The following is a 20,840-nucleotide window of genomic DNA, read 5'->3' on the forward strand; positions in this document are numbered from 1 at the left end:
AAACTCTTCCCTCTTTAAGCTGCAGATCATGTAGCAGCTCCAAAACCGTATCCATTACTTACTAACCGTTATCAGGTTTATCTTAGGCTTTTTGCACAGTATGTGAATAGCTGCCCACTATTTCCCTACTGTCAACAATTATGTTACATTGTTAGCCCTCATCTCCCCCATTTCAACCATTAACACAACTTAAATTGTTCTATTTGATGTTCTGAACATTTTAATTATACACTGATGACTATACACATAACTTTAATTTAAGTACATCCTGTAAACACCTACATTGGAATGCAAAGCATGTGTGCAACAACTGTTCACTACAGTGTAGTCCAAAATAGGCTTTGAACTCCTCTGATTGATAACATACAATACACCCATTCACAAGTTCTTACTTTGATAATGCAGATCAGTGTGAGATTCCATGCAAGTCCATCAAAACTAAAGCACATTGCACAACTCTTCACAAGTACACCACACTTTATTAAATGAATGAAGCATCAAATCCAAAGTTTACCTCCTGGCTATGTACCAGAACCATCCAGTACACCATTCTTTATCCAGTGAATGAATGATTAACAATTAGTGTACTGGAGAACAGTTGTGTATCGTGTTTTAATTTTGATAATCAATATCCTTACCTACATGTACGAACAAAAACAAATGTGAATGACTAAGTAATATTTCCACATTCAGCTAAACGTAGCTTAACTTTTACTTAAATGAAGGTATTGTCATTTCATAATGGCTGGGGTTGTGCCAAAGAAACAGCATTTACTAACATAATAGAAATGACTCAGGGACATGTACAGTTCTTGCTACATTATTGGACATACATAGTTATGTCACTATTTCCATTATATTTCCTTTTTCTTTGGTATTAGAAAAGACAAGAATTGGTTTCCTCAGCAATAATTTATCTCTAGCAAGAAGTCCCCTCTGTTCAACTAATTTTGTGTTATAAAAAATATAAATTTTCTCAATTGGCCATTCTTATTGTGCCTCCCCATCACCCCTCTCTCTCATGTCCCTGTTTTTATTAGACTCAGTATTTATTAGACTCATTAGTTTATCAGTAAACAGTCTCCAGTTGCTTTGTAATAGGTTGACTTTTATTCTGTTTCCCCATTCAAGGATTGTTCAAAATAATGTTTTATTGATATTTTATTTTTGACACAAAATCCATCTTACAGTCTCCTCATAGGGTAACTATGGTTCAGTTTGTTGGCTTTGTTTGTGTAGACTTTTAGAGAGGGATTTTCAGTGAGTTTTAGTTTAACTTATAAGTAGACTTTAGGTTTGATCATAACCTTGCGTTACTGATGCTTTACTTCTAGGGTCATGTAGTGGTAAAGAATCCAGTTCTCCTTGGCTGAATTTTCCATCATTGTGGACATATATCAGTTGCTTTTTGAAACACTGATGATGGTGGGGGGCTGTTCCACAAAAGCAGAATTTATAAATCCCGGATAACTGATAAAGCAAAGCTTGACCTAGTCTAATCTGTACAGCCTGGCTTTCACGAAGCCCAAGCCAGACTGAGAAGGAGCGACTAGGTCGAGCCAGGCTGATGTAATTTGGATAGATGCGTGTTCACGGCTTTCCTTAACAGACCTCGAGGTCGATAACAGATTTACTGATGTTACAATGGAGAATGTGCATTGTTCTTACTTTATACAGAGTGAGCAGCAGCTTCTTGTGGAAGTATGATAAAGTGAAATACATTATTTGTAAAAAAGAAACACAGCTGTGGCAGACGATCGCGGACCGACTGAATGCGGTAGCAGCCTAAACAAATACATATACTGACCACTGCTTCCGTTTTTGAAAATGACAAGTGACTGATTTAATGGTTTCAATTAAGAACAGTATTTTGTAAATGTATATTTATTATATACATTATATATATATATATATATATATATATATATATATATTTTATTTGCTTTGCTCCCTCGTATATATGAACATAGAAAAGAAAGACACTGAAGAAATTGAACTCTAGAAACTATAAAGATAATTAAGTGATAAATTTCATGCACACTGTAAACATAAATGTAATATGTAGTATATTCATCAGTTATTTTCCCCCCAGCAAAATAAAAGGTCAAAAATCATGTAGGTGTCCTCCCTTTTGTTACATAAATGTACAGTAGTCTACACTATTCAGTGAACTAAGACTAAAATTTGGGAGGATTGTGAAATAAGGATATGTTCTTAAAATTCTTCCCAAATTATAGCCGTTAAAGGATACAAAAAAATGAATCAACTAAAGTAATTTAAGGTCCATTGGTCCACTATAGAAACACACTTATGTATAGCACTTTATGTATTGCCAGTAAACGACTTCATTTAAAACACATTTGGCATCTTTATCAGCCTTTTTTCTTTTCTTTTTTTAATTATCTCAACAACTGCAGTAATATATTCATCAAAGTTCTAACAACAATATGAACAGCAGTCTTCATACAGCAATTTAACGGTAACAATGACTGTCACATGAATAATAAAGAAAATAATGGTCACATCTTTAAATAATTACAGTACTTAAATGAACAGCAATATGCACCTGTTGTATTTTAATGCAAGCTGATAACAATAAGGTAAAACCACTGCTGAGTGAAGATAAAATGCTCTTGGATTAATAAAGCCCGGCTGTTAGCCTGGTCGGGACCAGCTTTAGAGAATAAATTTTCATGGTAAGTTAGGTGCCTCTGTTTTTGTGAAACCAAGTCAAGGCTAAATTGAGCAAGGATAACTGGAAAATTCCGGGTTAATCCCTTATTTTGGTTTTGTGAAATAGCCCTCAGGTCAACTTTAAGTGGGATTACAGCCAGGAGAGTTTGCTGACGGTGCCTGTTGGCCTGCCCTTTCCTTGTCCACATCTGGGGCACAGCCAGTTGTGTGTGTGTGTGTGTGTGTGTGTGTGTGTGTGTGTGTGTGTGTGTGTGTGTGTGTGTGTGTGTGTGTGTGTGTGTGTGTGTGTGTGTGTGTGTGTGTGTGTGTGTGTGTGTGTGTGTGTGTTCTCCAAAGCCTGAACTATCTGGCGTGGGTCAGGATCACATTAAGAGAGAAAGGGTGAGATGGACATTTCAGAGAGGAAAACACAATCGCCCTTGTTGATAGTCTGATAAGGGTCAAGGTGGAAGTGTCACAAACAGGTTAACTTGAACTTGAATTTTGACTTTTGCAGGATTTAAGTGGTGAAAGGTTGCAACAAAGTGCTACATATTTTTTTATCATTATTGTTACCACAACCCTTGCAAAGCAGTTGCCATATAACACAATGCGGTTGGGAATGTCTTTGTGATAATCACATGGAATGTTTTTGTCATTTGAAGAATGTCTCTTGCATTATGAAAAACATACTAATAGACATTTTTATTATTTGTGATGCAACATAAGACAACACTAAAATGTCTTTTATTGGGCTGTCCAAATGTAGTTCTTGCAGATGGGGCTGAATCAATGCATTTTAATACTTTCTTCATTATTGTCATTGAATGTGTTGATGTCTGAAGTCATGTAAGGCGTTTTTTCTGTAAGAACAAAAGCATTTTTTATTCATCATTACATGACAAGTAAATTCTAGACAAAAAGGGGGCTTTTTCCTTTTGTTTTGTTTGAAAGTTTAAAATCCATTTATAAGAACATGGCCTTTCTTTAATAAAAATATTCCTGTATAAATTCTTGCTCTGAATAAATAAATCTCATATATATTCAACATGATGGTTGAGCTGCCCCATGACTTTTATATCTGACCTTTCATTAAAAACACTCACACACACACACAATTATACTGTAGAAGTAGCATACCCCTGCTTGTAATTGAATTACAAACTATTGTGGACATATTTGTGTTGACATTAACGGGAACGGAATTGTTTATTATCCTCAGGTTGTGTGGTTGCTGTTGTCACTGGGTGTTCTTCATCTGGACTTAGGGGATCCACACACATACACACGAGTACACAAACAACATACTGCCTTGGCCACTGCCCAGTGTTATTTTCATGTTGTTTCCAGCCTAATAACTCATTGTTTCTTCTTGTGTTTCATTTCCCAGTCTGCCTCTCTGTCTTGGTGTGCTTGTCTTGTCTGGACACAAGATGTAATGCCACTAGCCTGATTACTGAAGACTGTTGTAGGCCTAATTGTGTCCATGTTATCAGCAAGTTCTAGTTGTGGAGACATGAGAGAATAAAGCCTGTAAGTCTGTAGATTTTGTTTTCTGGTCACAATAGAACAAGACAGTTGAAGAAAATAAAAACAAAAGGAAGAAAAAGCCCACCGTGCTCACAGATATAAAACATTATGTTGTGGCTGTCACCCAGGGTTAAAAAAAAAAAACACCTCAGTATGGACAGAGAGAGCGACAGACAGATAGAAAAAAGGAAGAGTAAAGAGACTGAATTGGAGAGAAAGGGGTGAAATGCTTGGCCACATGGTCTGGTGGGAAATCCCCCTCTGAGCAAGGAGCCTTGCGCCCTGGTGGCTAGATGAAATGTCTTATCTGCCGGCAGCAGGACTCTGTCCTTTAAGTAGGGCTAGGGAAAAGTCATTGTCCAGCCAACCAGCATCTCAACTGATCCGTGTTCCCTTTGACCTTTACCACTGCTGCCACCGACACATGCCAAACTTTAGATTGTAAATGTAAGATTGCTCATTTATGTAATAGCCCACATGTGAGTGTTTTTTTTTGTTTGTTGCTTGCAAACCTTATTTCCTCACACAGTTGTGTTGCAAGGGAAACGGTGAGACGTGTGACATTTGGATCTACCTGACTGTAGACTGTCTTTTATCAATTCTTGTGGTATATTTCCTCTCAACTAATCTACCAACTCCTAATGAGCAGGAAATTAAGTTGTAACGTGGCTTTCATTCAGCATGATATGCGCTAATTGCTCAGATTGTATCTGTATTATTCTTTTTACAAAGAGCAGTGGGTGCTCAAGTAATTTTCATTAATTACACACAAAGAAGGAGTAATTAGATTTTTCATTATTTATTTCAAAGCTTTTTGTCTATTACTTCTTTGGAAGTGTGGGTGGTTGGCTGGAGGTGTGTGTGTTGTAATATGTTTAGATTTGTTGCTTCCCAAGACATTGTAGACGTTAGGTGAAAATGTTGAATTTACTTGGCTGTTCCACTGTAAATCGGCCTGGCAAAGAATGGGTTCTTGCATATCACTCTACTCCCACATGCAGTTGTTTTTGTTGGTCCACCCTGCCAGGTGTTGTTGTAGACTGTCATAATGTTTTTTGTCACCTTGAATTATCAGGAAAGGATGCATTAGTTTGGGGACACTCTTTACAAAAAAACATTTTATTTAGAACAGTACAACATGCAGTGTTCGAACATTTTTTTCTTCCTTAAAATAAGGCTTCAGAATAAGCTGATTGTAAAATATGTGCCCTTCTTTAAATAGCATTTAGTGGTGAGTCAGCTTTGGAGGACTTTCATACTGTGCATCTAAAGAAATCATTGGAATATGCTAATCTGCGTTCTGTCTCTGTAATTCATCACAGCATGCTGTGATGAATTACAGAGACAGAGTGCAGTACTGTTCCTCTGTTCTTGCATCACTTACTGATTGCACCTCTTGATCACGCGACACAGTAAGAGATAAGAGAGTTGAGAAAACATGGTTTAGAAGATTGCATATACGTAGGCATATGTCTGCCAGAGACAGAGACAGGTAACAAGTCAGACTGAATGGAAGGAGCACTGGTAATCAGCTATCTCCGAGCTCTAGCTTCCAGGCCAGACACATTGCTACCATGTGGTTTTCCAGTAAGCTGACAAAGAAGCTGAATAATGTATCTATCAGTCTGCCTGAGTGTGCCGAGTACTGGGCACTGAGGAAGCTGCCAGCTTGTTATAGGCTCATTACAGGTGAAGATGACATGTGGAGGTGCAGCCGCCTTGGCATTGTCTCCCTGCCCTGCCCCCAATAGAAGGCACAGCACTCTGTCACTGTCCATGGCATAGAGAAAGGGAGACAGAGGTGATAGAGGAGAAGGGAATGGGCCTCAATGCTCCCCTAACCCCCCAAAATGAAATTGACAGGCTCGCTGAAGTAATTGCTCCCAGCACTATTTTCTTTGGCAGGAAATACTGTTATCGACAAATAGGGGATTCAATAAGCGGCAGGAGATGAGGCTCTAGGCTGTGGTCAAAAGGCTGTGTGTCCTCAACTGTTAAGGTCGTCCCCCCCATGCTCTATCTCTCTGCTCTGCCCCCCCATACTCTTTCTTTCTCGTTTTGTATCTAACCCCTACTTTTTCCTCAAATTTCCTCCATACTCCCTTTGCTTCTCTCACTTTTTACATCTTACTACTTCATCACACACTACCTTCACAACATCTCTTTCCTCGTCTCTTTCTCCAGGGCTCTTTTTTATGACCATTTTCTTCTGTTGACCATTTTTAATAGCCTGAAGAGGAAAACTCTTTCCTCTTTACTAAATAGCCAGCGGGTAATGCCATCTTCCTCTAATCCTCAGATTGTTTCTGCCAATGTGGTGGTGTAATGTTAATATTATCCCAAAGGATTTCATTGATTTGTGCTAGGGTCATGAAAAAGCAGTTTATGGTCAGTGTCTTTGGTTTCCAGAGGTCAAAGCATGCGGTGAAACCAGAGCTCTAGCTTTTCTGGACATAGTGCTATGCCTGCTGGGAACTACTGAGTAGTAAGAAGATAAATAAAGTGGGTGATGTGTTTTGCTCTCACTAACCTGTATACTATTGAGGAAGTAATGCTCCAAAAATGCAGTCGCCTGCTATGCTATGTTTGGGTGAACATTTCTGTTATCTAGGCCCGATTACTTTGCCAAAAGTGCATTTATTTATTGTTAAATGTTAAAGTTGTATTAGTGATGTTTACAATTCAGTTTAATTTCAACTTAAGTTCTTACTCATACTTGCAAGCTGCCCTTGACAAAGCTGCGGGGTGTATTTCATTATGTTCTAACACCACCAAAGTCCAGCCTTGGCCAAATGGCAGGTGATTGGTTTTGTGGCTTGCATGACACCCAACACTGTGGCTTTAATACATCTCACCTGCCATTATCTTTCAAGATTTATTTACCACACTGGTGACAAATCACCTCTCCACTGTCTACCCAGCTGTGTTGTTTTAGCATTTGTTATTTATCGAAACCAATCCACTGCTGACAGAAGTGTGTTTTGAAAACCCCAGCCTTTTCTACAGCAAAAACAGTTGGCAATTTGACTGCTGTGATGAGCACAATAGCAATCATTGTTAATCTTTTTCCTCCTACCTTGTGGAGGACAAGGAACACTTGCATTTACTGTGCGTTGTTCCTGCATGATTGGATTGGGCATGTTATGCACTGCTCCAATCAGTTGTTTAAATGGATCTGGTCCCAGACCTTTAGTAGGTCCCTGTCCAGGGAGTATCAGCTCTATTGGATGATGAAGACTGTAGTTTTATACATCTTTGTTATAGTGAAGAATCCCCCGGGAGAATCTGTAGGCCCATTCTACTAAAAGTGTTTTGAATTAATGAGCACTTTTGTGTAGTATGCCGGGAAGAACATCTGAGGTCCAATGGTCCAAAAAAGGTTCGGGTACAGTATAAGTTCAGATAGTCTAGACCAGGGGTCGCCAAAATCTTTTGCATCACATCACAACATTTTTATATTGAAAATGGGTTATCAAATAATATATGTATCAAAATAAAAATTGGGTTAGTATGTCTAGTCTGGTGGTCGGAAACCAGTATATCAAGTATTTGTTTATTGCATGTCATAACGTTGGCATATTATTTTTAGACATATTATTTTACATGATATGTAAAATGTCATTGCTGGCTCTACAGTAGTATCCTGTTTGTTCCTGCTTGTTGGGACAAACTGGTTCATAAGTAAGATGGTTACTATTTTAGCCTTGCTGTCAAAGTTGAATAATCTTCTTTTACTTCTTTCTTTTAAATGTTAATGCAATTTATTTTTTAGCTTTGTGAGAAACATCTTGGTCGCACGAGGATCAATTGTTTTACCTTAATTCTAAATTGTTTGTTTTCATAGTACAAATTGTGTCAGGCAGAAATGTGAAATAAAGAATTGCATGGTTGGTAATAGTTGAAAAATCTTAATAGTAAGGTGAAGGATTCTTACCTCTCCCTATGGCTTAATAACTACCTTCAGTCAGATAAAAGCTAAGCCAGTCACTCCTCCACATTCATCCAACAGTGTTTCAGAAAAAGATAAATGGCGTAAGTGTTCGAATAGATCAAGACAAGAAAGACGGTGAAAAGAGAAACACAGAAAATTGATTTATTACTAAATCAAACTGTAGTTTGGAAGACTAGACAATTGCCTAAACAAACATTCTCAGGTTTAACTTGCTTTGAGATTTTACCCTTTTATTAACATGTGCTACTATCACAATAGCAGAACAGATGAAAATGTTGAAAGCTATGGCAGAGAATAATAGAAAAAAAGTAATGGTTTTTCGTAACAAAAGGAATGGTGAAATAATGTGTAGTGGCATAAGTAGATTCTTGTTTTCGTGTTTTTTGGTGTTGCTTACAAAATGCCATACTCATACAGACAATAAGGTACTTATCTGTGTGTGATTACATTTATTCTTTGAAGGATTAAATCTAATTTTGACACTGGTTGTGCAAGAGGTGCCACTTTTACTTGGTTTTGGCAGGAATCTGTCCAACAGGTCGCGGATCGTGATTTTACGTCAACTTTTTTAGACCAGTCGCCTGCCAAAAGTTGGTGTTTTGATCCCTGGCCCTGCAGTTCCATGTCGAAGTGTCCTTGGGCAAGACACTAAACACCCAAGTTGCCCTTGATGCTGCACATCGGAGTGTAAATGTGTATGAGTGTTTATCTGATGAGCAGGTGGCACCTTATACGGCAGCCTCGGCCATAGTGTGTATATGGTGAATGGTTTCTGTACTATTTAAAAGCGCTTTGAGTAGTCGTTAAGAATAAAAAAGTGCTATATAAAAACAGTCCATTTACATTTACCTAAAGCACCGTTATTAGTAGCTTGCTGTTGTTGGACTGCCTCTGCTTTTTCAACAAAAAAAATCGTTCTTTCATGTTGACTGTGCATTGCAGGAGAGCAGCAGGCCTCTCTTTTCTGCAGATAAATGAGCTAGCCTATTACTTCCCAAACTGCCTATTAGCACAGCTCACTTTGCGGGGAACCAACAGTCCATGGATGAGCATAGTGAAGATGATTTTGTCTACACTCTGGTTCATGCATAAGTCAGGCGGTTTCTGCTGTACTTTTTTCTCATTTTGTTTCATAAGGGACTGACTCAAACCCCACCTGAAATGTAGCTTAACTTTACAGCAGAACCTGAAAATTACTAATTTAACACATATTTGTTCTTGGAGCTTGTTCTGGGAGTAGAGATGATTTAGTAAAATTAATTAATTTCCACTTTTTTTCATTTCTATTCCTCAAAATTGGTGTTGATTGCTGGACTGCAGAATCAATCAGTTTGTAGCTTTGGAATCAAGCTGTAGCTCAATCTAATGTACAATGTTGTGTGCTGGGAGAGTAAGAGTGTAAATGTGTGTTCCCCTTCTTTGGTTTAAGTGTGTGCATTGCTGCCAATAGGAAGTCTTATTGTGTAGGCATCAGTGTAGCAATATGTCCCTAGAGCCCTATGTGGAGATTATACACAAGAATCTATTTCCTTCAAGCAGGAGCTACCACAGATAACACATAGAGCCTGTGTTTGGCTCGCTGTCAGCAAGTCCATCATTGTAATATTGGCTGATTGAGAAAACAGAAATTGGCCAAAAAATCTCTAGATGCTCACTCATGTTGTGAGTTTTTACAGTGTTACTAGCATTTCTGTGAGAATTTTAAGTCAAATCAAATCTCAACAACTACACCTACTGAACTCAGCAATGTAAAGTCCTCTTAAGGATGTAGTTGAGTGAGTCTGTTCCTAATGGTCTAGCTTATTAAGACTTTTTTGGCCTGTAATTAACCTTTCTATAAATTGATGCAAATCATACATGGATGCCCTTTTACTTTGTTCACAAAGTTCTTTTGTTATTGATTACCATTGTTGTTTTTGATCACATTACAATGTTAATAGTGTCATGGTAATCTAATAACTGTCCTGTTATTTTATTTTCAGGGTGGACTAAGGAACAGCAAGCATGAGTCTACACTTTCATCCCAAGAGTATGTTCACGAGCTGCGTTCTGGCATCACAGAAGAAAAGCTACTCAATTGCCTGGAGTCCCTCAGAGTTTCCCTCACTAGTAACCCTGTCAGGTTAGTAACTCAGCTGTTTTTTCACACACACTGCAGACTGCGCCTTGTACCTGGAAATTTTCTCAGTGATATTTAAAAATACTACAGCTCATACCACAACTCAAAGCACTTTGAGTTTGGTTATCTGTTTTTATTGGCACAATGATGGTTCTTCAAAATCAAAAAAGGGACTTTTTTTTTTCTCATAGCTGAAAAAACAGTGACTCTGAAGTGTTAGCATGCAGGGTTTTCTGTGAAGGATTGTCTGTGTTCTATAGTTTTAGAATTTAAAGTCCCACGATGATTGGGCTCAACGTCATTCCATCGCTATTTTTGGTAGGTTATTCACAAAGTTTCCGTCTGGATATTGCTGTGTGAAAGTATCCTTTCAGGCAAAAAATTAGCACACACAACAGATGTGCACAGCTGGAAATACTGCACAATAATCTCACCCAAATAATATTTGGTAGCCTTAATGCATTTTTTCCTAGTGCGCTGAGTTATTGTAAGAAAATTACGGGACCCATTCATTCTAACAAAAAGGGGGGGGGGGAGATGGATCTAAGTGAAAGTAACCTTTCTGGTTGCACTTTTATGGGACATGATCCCACACATATATCATTTATACATTTTTAATAATAATATATTATATATTTTTAATAATATATTTAATGAACCAGAAACATTTCAAGGATTCAGTGGCATGTCAAGCTTTGTGAACCCAAATGCCACCCTGACTCACTGATAATCACTTATTATATATACATATTTGATTTGACAAAAGATCAGAGTAAGTGATAGAGTGCAAGGACAAGCACAAGCTGTATATACAAGTTCCACTCAATCTTATCAAGCTTTTTTCTGTTGAGCAGTATTTGGATATAATACATTTGAATGCATGGTGTCCATATCAGTGAGATCTAAATAGGGCTGCAACTAACAATTATTTTCATTGTTAATTCATCTGTTGATTATTTTTTCGATTAATCAATGGTGGTGAAAAATGTCCACAACTCAGAAGATATTTATTTTACTGCCATAGAGGAGTGAAAGAACTAGAACTTATTTACATTTAAGTTTACACAATTACACAAATATTTTGTCTGAAAGTCATAAGCTTTACCTTTGAGATTACTTTTTTTTTGCTTCAGTTTTTTTAATAGTCCAACATGATTTTAGATTTTTTGGGGGTTTTCTGCTCTGCCTCAATTGGCTCTTTTGTCATTCATTACGAGGACTCACTCATTTTGTAAGCCTTTTCTTTATTCTTTACCCAATTTACCCAATATCTCAGCCTTAAATGGGATCTTTAATTTTCATTGGGTCCCACTAGTGCAACAAAACCCTTAGTGACAGCAGATCCTTTAAATTATTTACCAGCCCACTGTTGAGGAGATTCTTCTTAATGAATGGTGCATATTAAACGGTCATTGGAAGAGTGGAATACTTTTTTATCTTCACCCTGGATACAAAGAAATACGGAGCCCTGGAGGTGACATGGAGGGGGAAAAAAAACGGGGGGACAAAATAACCAAAAAACATGACTTGGGGACAAACACTTTTGCGAGATCTTGACTTTGTTTTGTGAGATATCAAATTTAATTTGCAAGATATCAAGTTTTATTTGCAAGATCTCGTAAATCCAACAAACTGTAAGGCTAACTTAGCAAGCTAGTAGTGCATAGCGTGCTAGCTTGTATCTAGCTAGTTAGTAGCATGACATGATTACATGTCCTTGGTTGTCTAAATACATCAATCGTTTATTTTGATAAGCATTACTAATTAATACATGCCGAAGTGAAGTGTTATAATGAACATTGTTGTTGATTGTTGATGTCAATAGCACTAGTTTGTGTTGTCGTAGCAACATGCTCGTTCATGAACTTCTTTCTTGTCTCTTACAAGTAAAGCTAGTTTGTTCTCTTACACTTCACTTTGTCATGTATTAATTAGTAATGCTTATCAAAATAAACGACGGATGTATTTAGACCACCATGGAGATGTAATCATGTTGTGCTACTACCGAGATACTAGCAAGTGCGCTACTAGCTAGCGCACCAGTATTTAGGTTAGCCTTATTGTTTGTTGGAGTTACAAGAAGAGTTGTGTGCTTTTGCTAAGATCCTGCACTGCTCAAAACACCCATTCATGTAATAGGTAGCGTTAGCTTGTGATACAGCCACAAAGGAACCGCAGATAGAGTAATAATGTGCTAAGCTTAACATAGTAAAAGCGCATTTTATATAAATTATTTTATATAGAATAATGAATAGCTGAGTAGTTATCCCTCGACTGATTGCAGAACTTTGAAGTCTGTCTCCCCAGTCTCCAGCAAAATGTGGGGAGTCAAGTCAGCTTATCCACTCATGAAGGCCAACTGTTGCCAAGGGGATGTTAGTGAGGCATGTAAGGGACCAGTGCGTTATAGACGAGTCACCCCCTACACCTGAGGAGAAAGCCACCTTTGAGTCTGTGTGCCAAGGTGGACTGTGCGGGTGTGTTGACTACCACCGGCCCCCTGCTCATCTTTCTACCTCTCATTATTTCTCTCCTGGGTAAAGGGATTGTTTTCTTGAAGCATGGATAAGGTTACTAGTAATGAATATGAATGCACTTAATTGTCATGGATCACAACACAAAGGAAATCCACATTTAGTTTGCTACTTTCCTGACTCCACTATGTTAATGTAACCTTTGTATGCCATGTTATCATACAGTATACTGAAAATAACCATGAAGGATGGCAATCATGCTTGTGGAATCATGCATGTTTTAATCTACACCTTAGAATAAGTATCCGCTGGCCTTCTTTTGAATATTAATATTTTCGTGACTTTATTAGAAATTTTAACTGAAGAAATTAGTTAATTTCTTGGTAAACAATGACAAGTAATACACCTGTATAAAAACTGAGAAAGACTGGTAATTTGTGCATTGTATGCTACTGTTTATTTTGCCTTGCTGTTTATTCATATAGCATTGAACACTACTTCTCATACCAGTGACAAACTCCCATTCCAACAGAAATGCTGGTGTATATCCTGATTACTTTGTAGTTTTCTTACAGTTGAAAAAGCAAGAAAAACTTTCTAAGATTTTCTTGCCTTTGTTTTAGTAAAATAAACGGAATTGTATTTTATGTTCAAATACTTATTTGCAACTGTATCATACATTGTGATTTTTTTTTTTTAGATTATGTCTCGCACAGTGGACATGCACCTAGGGTGACAATTTCAGACCCCTCCATGATTTCTAAGTGGGAGAACTTGCAAAATAGCAGGGTGTTCAAATACTTATTTTCCTCACTGTGTGTGTGTGTATATATATATTTAATAAAGCCCTGAAAGTCCTCAATACATGGTAAGCAATTTTATAATAATTTATACTATTTATACTAAAAAGTAATTTTGTTGTCTCTGGACAACACTGGAGACATTTTCGACATTAATGTGATGATTAAATCAAAACTTTGTTTCATGAAACATTAAACCTAGTTCTATACACTTAAACAAAAGTCTCATCAAAGTGCTGTTGTCCTTTCACAGTTAGTGCTTACCACTGCTTTTTGTCTTTCCTCTGATGTTTGGGCATCCTGCTAATTTGCTCCCAGAGGCCTGTGTTTGTCTAATAGTTTAATTGGCTGGGCTGTGCACCTGTTTGGCAGCACAGGTGGCCACAGCACCATTGTGCTGAGGGCCTTATCTCCCAGGCAGTTCCACACAGGTGTGTGGCATGCAGCCTTTGCAGATCCACCCACAGATGGCATTGCCTGGAGCATCCGCTGCTTACTCTGTTTCCATTCTCTTCTCCTCGGCTGCCATGTTTTCCACTTCTCTTTCTGTCAGAATTTCCCCCGCCAATTATGTATCGTCTACTTCATTCTCCCCATTTTAATTTTGTCATTTGGATGCTCTCTCCTTAATTTAGAAGTGTCAGATTGACTAGCCACTATTCATTAATTTCTTAATCCACTGACATGAAGTGAGATGCCAACTTACAGAAAATTACAACCCTCTTACTTTCTCATTGAGTGGGAGAGAAATCCTGCAGTGCTTCAGTCCGGCCTTCTTTCTCGTTTCACAATTTCAAATTTCTGTCTTGCACATGGGAAAACTGTGATTAGATCCATGTACAAATATGTCAAGGAACTTGGATATTTCAAGAGGCAAAACATTAGTATTTTTATACAGTCACTAGAGCAAAATTCTTTCATTTTGTATCATGTACATTTGAACTTTGCATTGCATGATTGGGCACTTCTTACTTTTATTCCTCTAAAGAAGTGAAAAAAAGCTAATTTCCTCAGATCTAGCTGAGCTGCTGCTCCATCTGTAAACTTTCCAATATAAAAAATAGTGGTGAAAAGAGTGGTTTTGAGCAGCAGAGCACACATCCATGGCTCCAGTCTTTGAGTTCCCTATGTTTGTCCCTCAGCATTACACTATGACTATGTCAAATCCCGACAGTGACTTTCATATTAGATCTGCTAGCTGTCAGATCCCTAAGACATATTTAAGCAAAATTGAACTGGGCTTCTAACTTTTCATTAAGTGAAATCTTCACCTTAAAAGTCAGACATTTTCTCACGGGCATTTTCTTGTGGGGTCTTTTTATGGAGGCAGAAGACATTTGCTGACACCAGAGTTCCTCTCTGTGTCTGGATACTCAAGGTGTGGGTTGTTGTGATGATCTTGCTGCTCTGACGCACAGGGTGTCTCTGAGTGTGAATCAGTCTCACCAGCTCACCTCAGTTGAATGCTTGTGGCTGAGCACAGAGGGTTGCATGGATTTCTAGTAATGGGCTTTTTATGAGCTTTAAAGTTACTATGCCTGCTAACATAAAGCTGCTTGTCCTATTGACTGTCTGTCCTAATGCACATCTTAATAAAGCATTAGCAAAGCAACAACGCAACGAGAAACACTAACAATTCTGTCAGGTACAGTGGGGGGGCTTTCCATATAATTATAAAGCAACTCTTCAAATAACCCAAATTCCCTCAACTGTTAATCTATTTTGTTATATTACAGTCAAATAAACTATTTTATGACCACAAACAAATAAACAAATCATTTTTGTAGATAATCAAACTACAGTGTAATCATACTTTTATGTGTATGTATTGTGTCTCATAATTAAAACCAAGACAATTAAAAGGTGTCAAAAAAGGCACTCCCATTGCACAAATGCATTTTTATTAAAAACACTAACTAGCACTGGTTTTATCTCCACTCTTCATCCATTTGCCTTTTCTGTTAACTGTGTGCACAACAGTGAATCAACACCAGCCTATAAAGCATATCCATCAGTCCATCTGCTGTTCTGACTGTTACTACAAATATGAGCATCTAAATGTCTCAGCGGCTGTATAGAGCCCCTTGACAGCTTATCCCAGAAATGTTGTTTGGTACAGACACAAAGTGTGAATAGTGCCTCTCAATGCAACTGCAATGAGTTAACACTGCACTGATGAATGATACTTGTTTGAAGACATAGGTGCAGTAGTCAGTCATCAATAGGCCAGCTTTGTCTGACATAGATTCCTTACAGGGATGAATAACTGTTTCAACTGTCATTTTTTATGTGGAAATAGCTCCCTATCTCAGGGAACCATCCATAATTGATCCTCTATACACACTTTGTTATCCTGGATAGTGCTTTTGTAAGCTCAATCAGACAAATTTTAAATATAGTATTAAAAAAATCTGATGTCCTTGGTGGAGTTGAGGGGAACAGGCTACCTCAGGACACATGAGAGTCTGATGCCTTTGAAACTTCTGGATCAAGCACCATTTGTTCCCATCCTATCACTTTGTAGAGTATTGGAAATAAAGCAATTTAATTTCCTACCATGACAATCAAGATTTAACATCCTTCAGGAAGAGGGAAAGACACAAGATATCCAAAAACCAAACCTGTCAGGGCCATAAAATATGTTGTGGCTGTGGCACAGACAGCAAAGAAGGAAAATGGGGGGGGGGGGGAAAGCTTTCCGTTGGGGTTATTTTCTTTGCACCATGCTGTGGGACTCTTCTCTCTAGACTCCCAGTATAACAAACCTCCAGGCCTCAGACAAGTTTGCTCTGTCACTTTTCAAGGAGAAACGAGACAGGAAAGATGTGGAAATGACATAATAATTTAGCAGATGTCTGTCGGCAAAGGTTTCTCTGGTCTTCAGTGTTTTTAAAAGTAACAGAAATAATTCAGTCATTAGTGAATCCAAACTTATTTTTGTCTTTATGTCTCAGGATGGTGCAATCACTCTCATTTTATAGCATTCAAAGAGATTTATATGACTGTTAAATTTGGCATAAATGTTATGACACTGTCTTCAACAGACGTGACGAGAAGTCAGAAATGAGCAAGTTAACTAGTTTTTACCCTTGCGGCTGACTCCAGAGTTGACGTGCAACCTTCTTCCTCAGAGGCAGTGAAAACAATTTTGGAGACATAAATGTCCTCAGTGTCTGGGTATATTTTAAGAGTGATGTCTATTTCGTTTTATGACACCATCTGTTAACCTCCAAGATACCCATATCTGTTACAGCCCCAACGTGATACATACATAATTCAGATATCCATGTTTCTAAATTTGGCCTTGGTTTACATTTTGAAGGATATGATGCATTTTTGCACAAGACAATATATCATATAGTGCATTTTTTAGCTTTAACATGTATTTGCACATCACAGCTTGACAAAATCCTTTGTACACATATTAAATCCTAAGACATAGAGTATATGCAAACTTATATTAATATTTTTTATTTTTTTTGTGGGACATAATCATGTGATCTGGGCCAATATTTAACAAACATCTGAGTAGGAAATCTGTTCAATCTGGTCTAAATTCTTAGAGTGTCGCATATTTGCTCATACTTTTATACTTAGGAATAAAAGCATTTATGAACTTTCCAAAGCTGCAGAGCTGTCCTGACGTTTTAGTAGTTCCCGGCAGATCAAATAATAGCACAAATATACGTGTACATTCTGGGAGGTATACACAGATGGTTTTCAAAGGGTTTTTATACATCTACTGTACAGTTTAAGGTGACAGCAACAAAGCTAGATCAAAATGGCAACTTTATGGCTTTAAAATAGAATCTGTTCTTTTAAAGAGGTGCTTGCCACTGCATTCCACTCTCAAACTCATCTCTGCAGAAGCCAGAGGAACATGTAGATACATCACATCAAACCTGACAAATCTTTCTCTGATCTTCCACAACCCATACAGATACAGCACAATTAGATTCATTGGTCTTATCAACCTGCAATTTTCCAGTTGCACTACTGGATTCTGTCTACCATCACATAGCACTAAGGACTGTTGTGTAGAGTATAATTTGAAATTTCAGTTTTGCACTCTGTGGGGGGTCATTTCAAAGTGACCGGAGAACATGGTGTTCTGTCAGCTATCTGCACTTACTATTTGATTTAATTCTGATAAAAACACTCTCCAATCTCTCACTCTTCTTTTGCTCACAAGTTATTTTCATGTACTGTTGATGTGAATTGAGTTACCACCGGAGTAAGTTAAAGTCTCAAATACCACTGGAGCATTAAAAACCTGAAAAATATTCCTTTTAAAGTACATTTAGAACAGATAAAACGTGATTAATTGTGAGATAACTATGGACAATCATGCGATTAATCACAATGAAATATTTTAATCGATTGACAGCCCAACTTTAAACCAATCACACTTGTCTTTGGCGTTGCTAAGCTGACGCTACACAGCGACGGCGGCTCTGCAAAACCATCTCAGGAAGGAACTTGTTTTGGTGGAACGTTTGCACCCCACAAAAGAAAATTCCACATACAATATTAAATGATGTAAAAAGGAGCACAATACAGTAATGTGAGCTATTTGAATTAGCTGGATACATGGTAATTTGCTTTTACCAGTGTATCGCTGTGTTTACTTTGTCCATAGCAATCCCCACTAATCAGTCCCAAAACATCCCAGTTAGATAGTAAATGCAGTCAACGTATTCTTCGTAAATCTTTACAATCATTCCTCAAAAGAACCAAGCAAAGGAATTTTGAGAATGTGAGCCACGCTTCACCACCGTAAGTGGAGCGACCTAGCACCTGCCACCTGGATGGAGAGTGTATATATTACCTAAAGTTACATGTAAAGGATATCAGCTGCCGTTCACTTTCCACAACAGGACAGGCCAATGATTTTGGCTCTTTGTAGGTGTTCCCTTGATTCTACCATATCCATCAGCATTCTCTTAAATATTAAACTTACGTTTGTGTAAGGTGAAGGATTCTATGAACAAGGGTCAACAAAACAAGAGATGAAACTGTGTGGTGGGTTCAGATAATTCTATGAAGGATTTTGTTTGATTCTTACAGTACAGCTACCTGCTTGTTGATGTTATGTTTTAAAGATTTTTTTGTGGGCATTTTAAGCCTTTTTTTTTGACAGGACAGCTGAAGATATGAAAGTAGAGGGAAAGGGGGGAATGACATGCAGCAAAGGGCCACAGGTTGGAGTCGAACCCAGGGCCTGCTGCTTCAAGGCGTAAACACACATGGGTGCCTGCTCTACCATCTGTGCTATCCGAGAACCCGTTTATGTTATCTTTTGCAGTCTTGGTTTACTTTATGTAGTTTTTATAGATAAGATGTTGGATGAATTAATCACAATTTGTATATTATAACCGGATTGATAGCTTGTCCACATTTTTTTAAGGTTCAGAAATAGACATTTTTAGACAAGCTAGCAGTGTGGGTCTACAGATTACAAAGTCAGTTGGTCTGTTTATCTTGGAGTTGCCCAGCACCAACAGGTCCAACACTTCAGTTCCCTAATGTTCTGTGATAGTTCCTACTGTATAGATGCATGAATAGCATGCTAATGGTAGCATAAAGCTCCAAGTACAACTGAGCCAAACATATTTAAAAAAACTACTTGCACAGTAGCAGGAAGGATGTAACTAGCAAAATTAGCTCTTGAGTTATTGGACATTCAAACATTTTGTTTTCTAAAAAACATTATTAAGCTCTATTTTTTTTTTTTTACTTTCTTTTTGAGATGTTATGAACAGAAAAGTACAGTAACTATTTTATATCCAATTTCTGCCATCTGATATGCCCTGTGCATTATAGTTATTTCAGCAGGCTATAAAATTGATCAAAGTATAATGTAGCTCCATATTTGGCATGGTAAATCACTAAGCTGACACCGGTGGTGCTTAGTTTCAAGCTGTAATGTTCAGAGCTCTTTGTTGCATGAAGCTCTGGGCTTCAATTGGAATACTATAGCACTGAATAGGTCAGTACTCCCACAGAGGGGCAGTTGTAAGGCTTTGCCTGTAATACAATATGAAAGATGTAGCACTTGCACAGAAGCTTTCAATAACAAATCTCACCACCTAAACATAATAAAATAATAACACTGTTCTATGGACTGAAATCAATGCGTGCGCAAGCCATCTAAAAACGAGACCAGCAAATCACTCTAAACAGTGTCTGCCTGTTACTTTTTCGGTCACTGTTGAGTCATTTACTGTGGCTTGTGATGCAAACTAATCTTTTCATAATGTACCAACATTTCACTTGCCAATTTTTCGCAGATCTCTACACCTACTCTTCGCTATGATATTCTGTCCTCACTTTTAGCAATTTACAGTTCTGTTTACACCGTAACTACTTGTATTCTCTTGAGCAAGACACTGAGCACAGCCTGGAGTGGCACTAGGAATACCACTATGTCCCATTTGGTAAAATGTATGATACTGTGTGCGTTGCAGAGGAAATAAATAGCAACAAGCACTCAGACTACATGCATAGCGACTGAAGTTTTACTGCAGCTTATTTTGTCATGCCCTTTCTCTATGTTTTAGGAAAGAACCTTAAAGTATAATTTGAAATGAGCTATGCCAACAATGATGATCATCATCATGACTGAATGATGTAGTGAGGAGGTGATTGATTGAATGTCACAGTTTTTATTTAAAGCACTCACTAAAGACTCACTGCTGTTTAGTTTGAAATACTGTTAATATATAGATAAAGAAAGAGAACGATAATCCACACATGCCAATATACATGTACATGTATTCACATGGTGGCTCAGTGCTTATCACTCGCCTCACAGCAAGATGGCCTTCTGGTGTGTTTGCCTCGAGATTTTCTCCTTCCCTGAGAATATGTGTGTGCCCTCTGATTGATTAACTAGTGACCTGTCCAGGGTGTACTCTGCCCTTCATGAAATGCATGATCGGACAGTCCCCCATGTCCCTGAATAGCATAAGCAGTATAGAAATTGAATGTATGGATGGATATTTGCTCATGCATAACGACATTTGTCATAGCAATAGAAAGTCAGTAACGTCTTTTGGTCTTTTGGGGAACAAATGTTGTTTGACAGGAAGACAGATGGTCATCTCACTTCAACACATTTTGACTTCGTACCATAGACTTTGCATTAAAGGTCCCATGGCATGAAGCTACAGACACAGAAATGGCACATACTATAGAAAGCTCATTGTGGGACTGGCTTGTAGCGGCTGTAATTTTGCACCAGGGCTGAATTTCGGGGAGACGTCAGATACAGTATTAGGGGACCACTAAGG

General features: G+C 37.9%; 1 protein-coding gene across 5 annotated transcripts in view; it reads left to right on the forward strand.

The window, feature by feature from the left end:
• diaph2 (diaphanous-related formin 2) overlaps positions 1–20,840 on the forward strand; it is a 411,623-nt gene that overhangs the window by 98,247 nt on the left and 292,536 nt on the right. For all 5 annotated transcript variants that reach the window (XM_032527793.1, XM_032527796.1, XM_032527797.1 and 2 more), the window contains exon 7: positions 10,138–10,277. In XM_032527793.1, the coding sequence (XP_032383684.1) occupies positions 10,138–10,277 (140 nt within the window). The remainder of the gene's footprint in view (positions 1–10,137; positions 10,278–20,840) is intronic.

This window comes from Etheostoma spectabile, chromosome 10 (genome assembly GCF_008692095.1).
Source record: "Etheostoma spectabile isolate EspeVRDwgs_2016 chromosome 10, UIUC_Espe_1.0, whole genome shotgun sequence".
NCBI classification, from domain to species: Eukaryota; Metazoa; Chordata; class Actinopteri; order Perciformes; family Percidae; genus Etheostoma; species Etheostoma spectabile.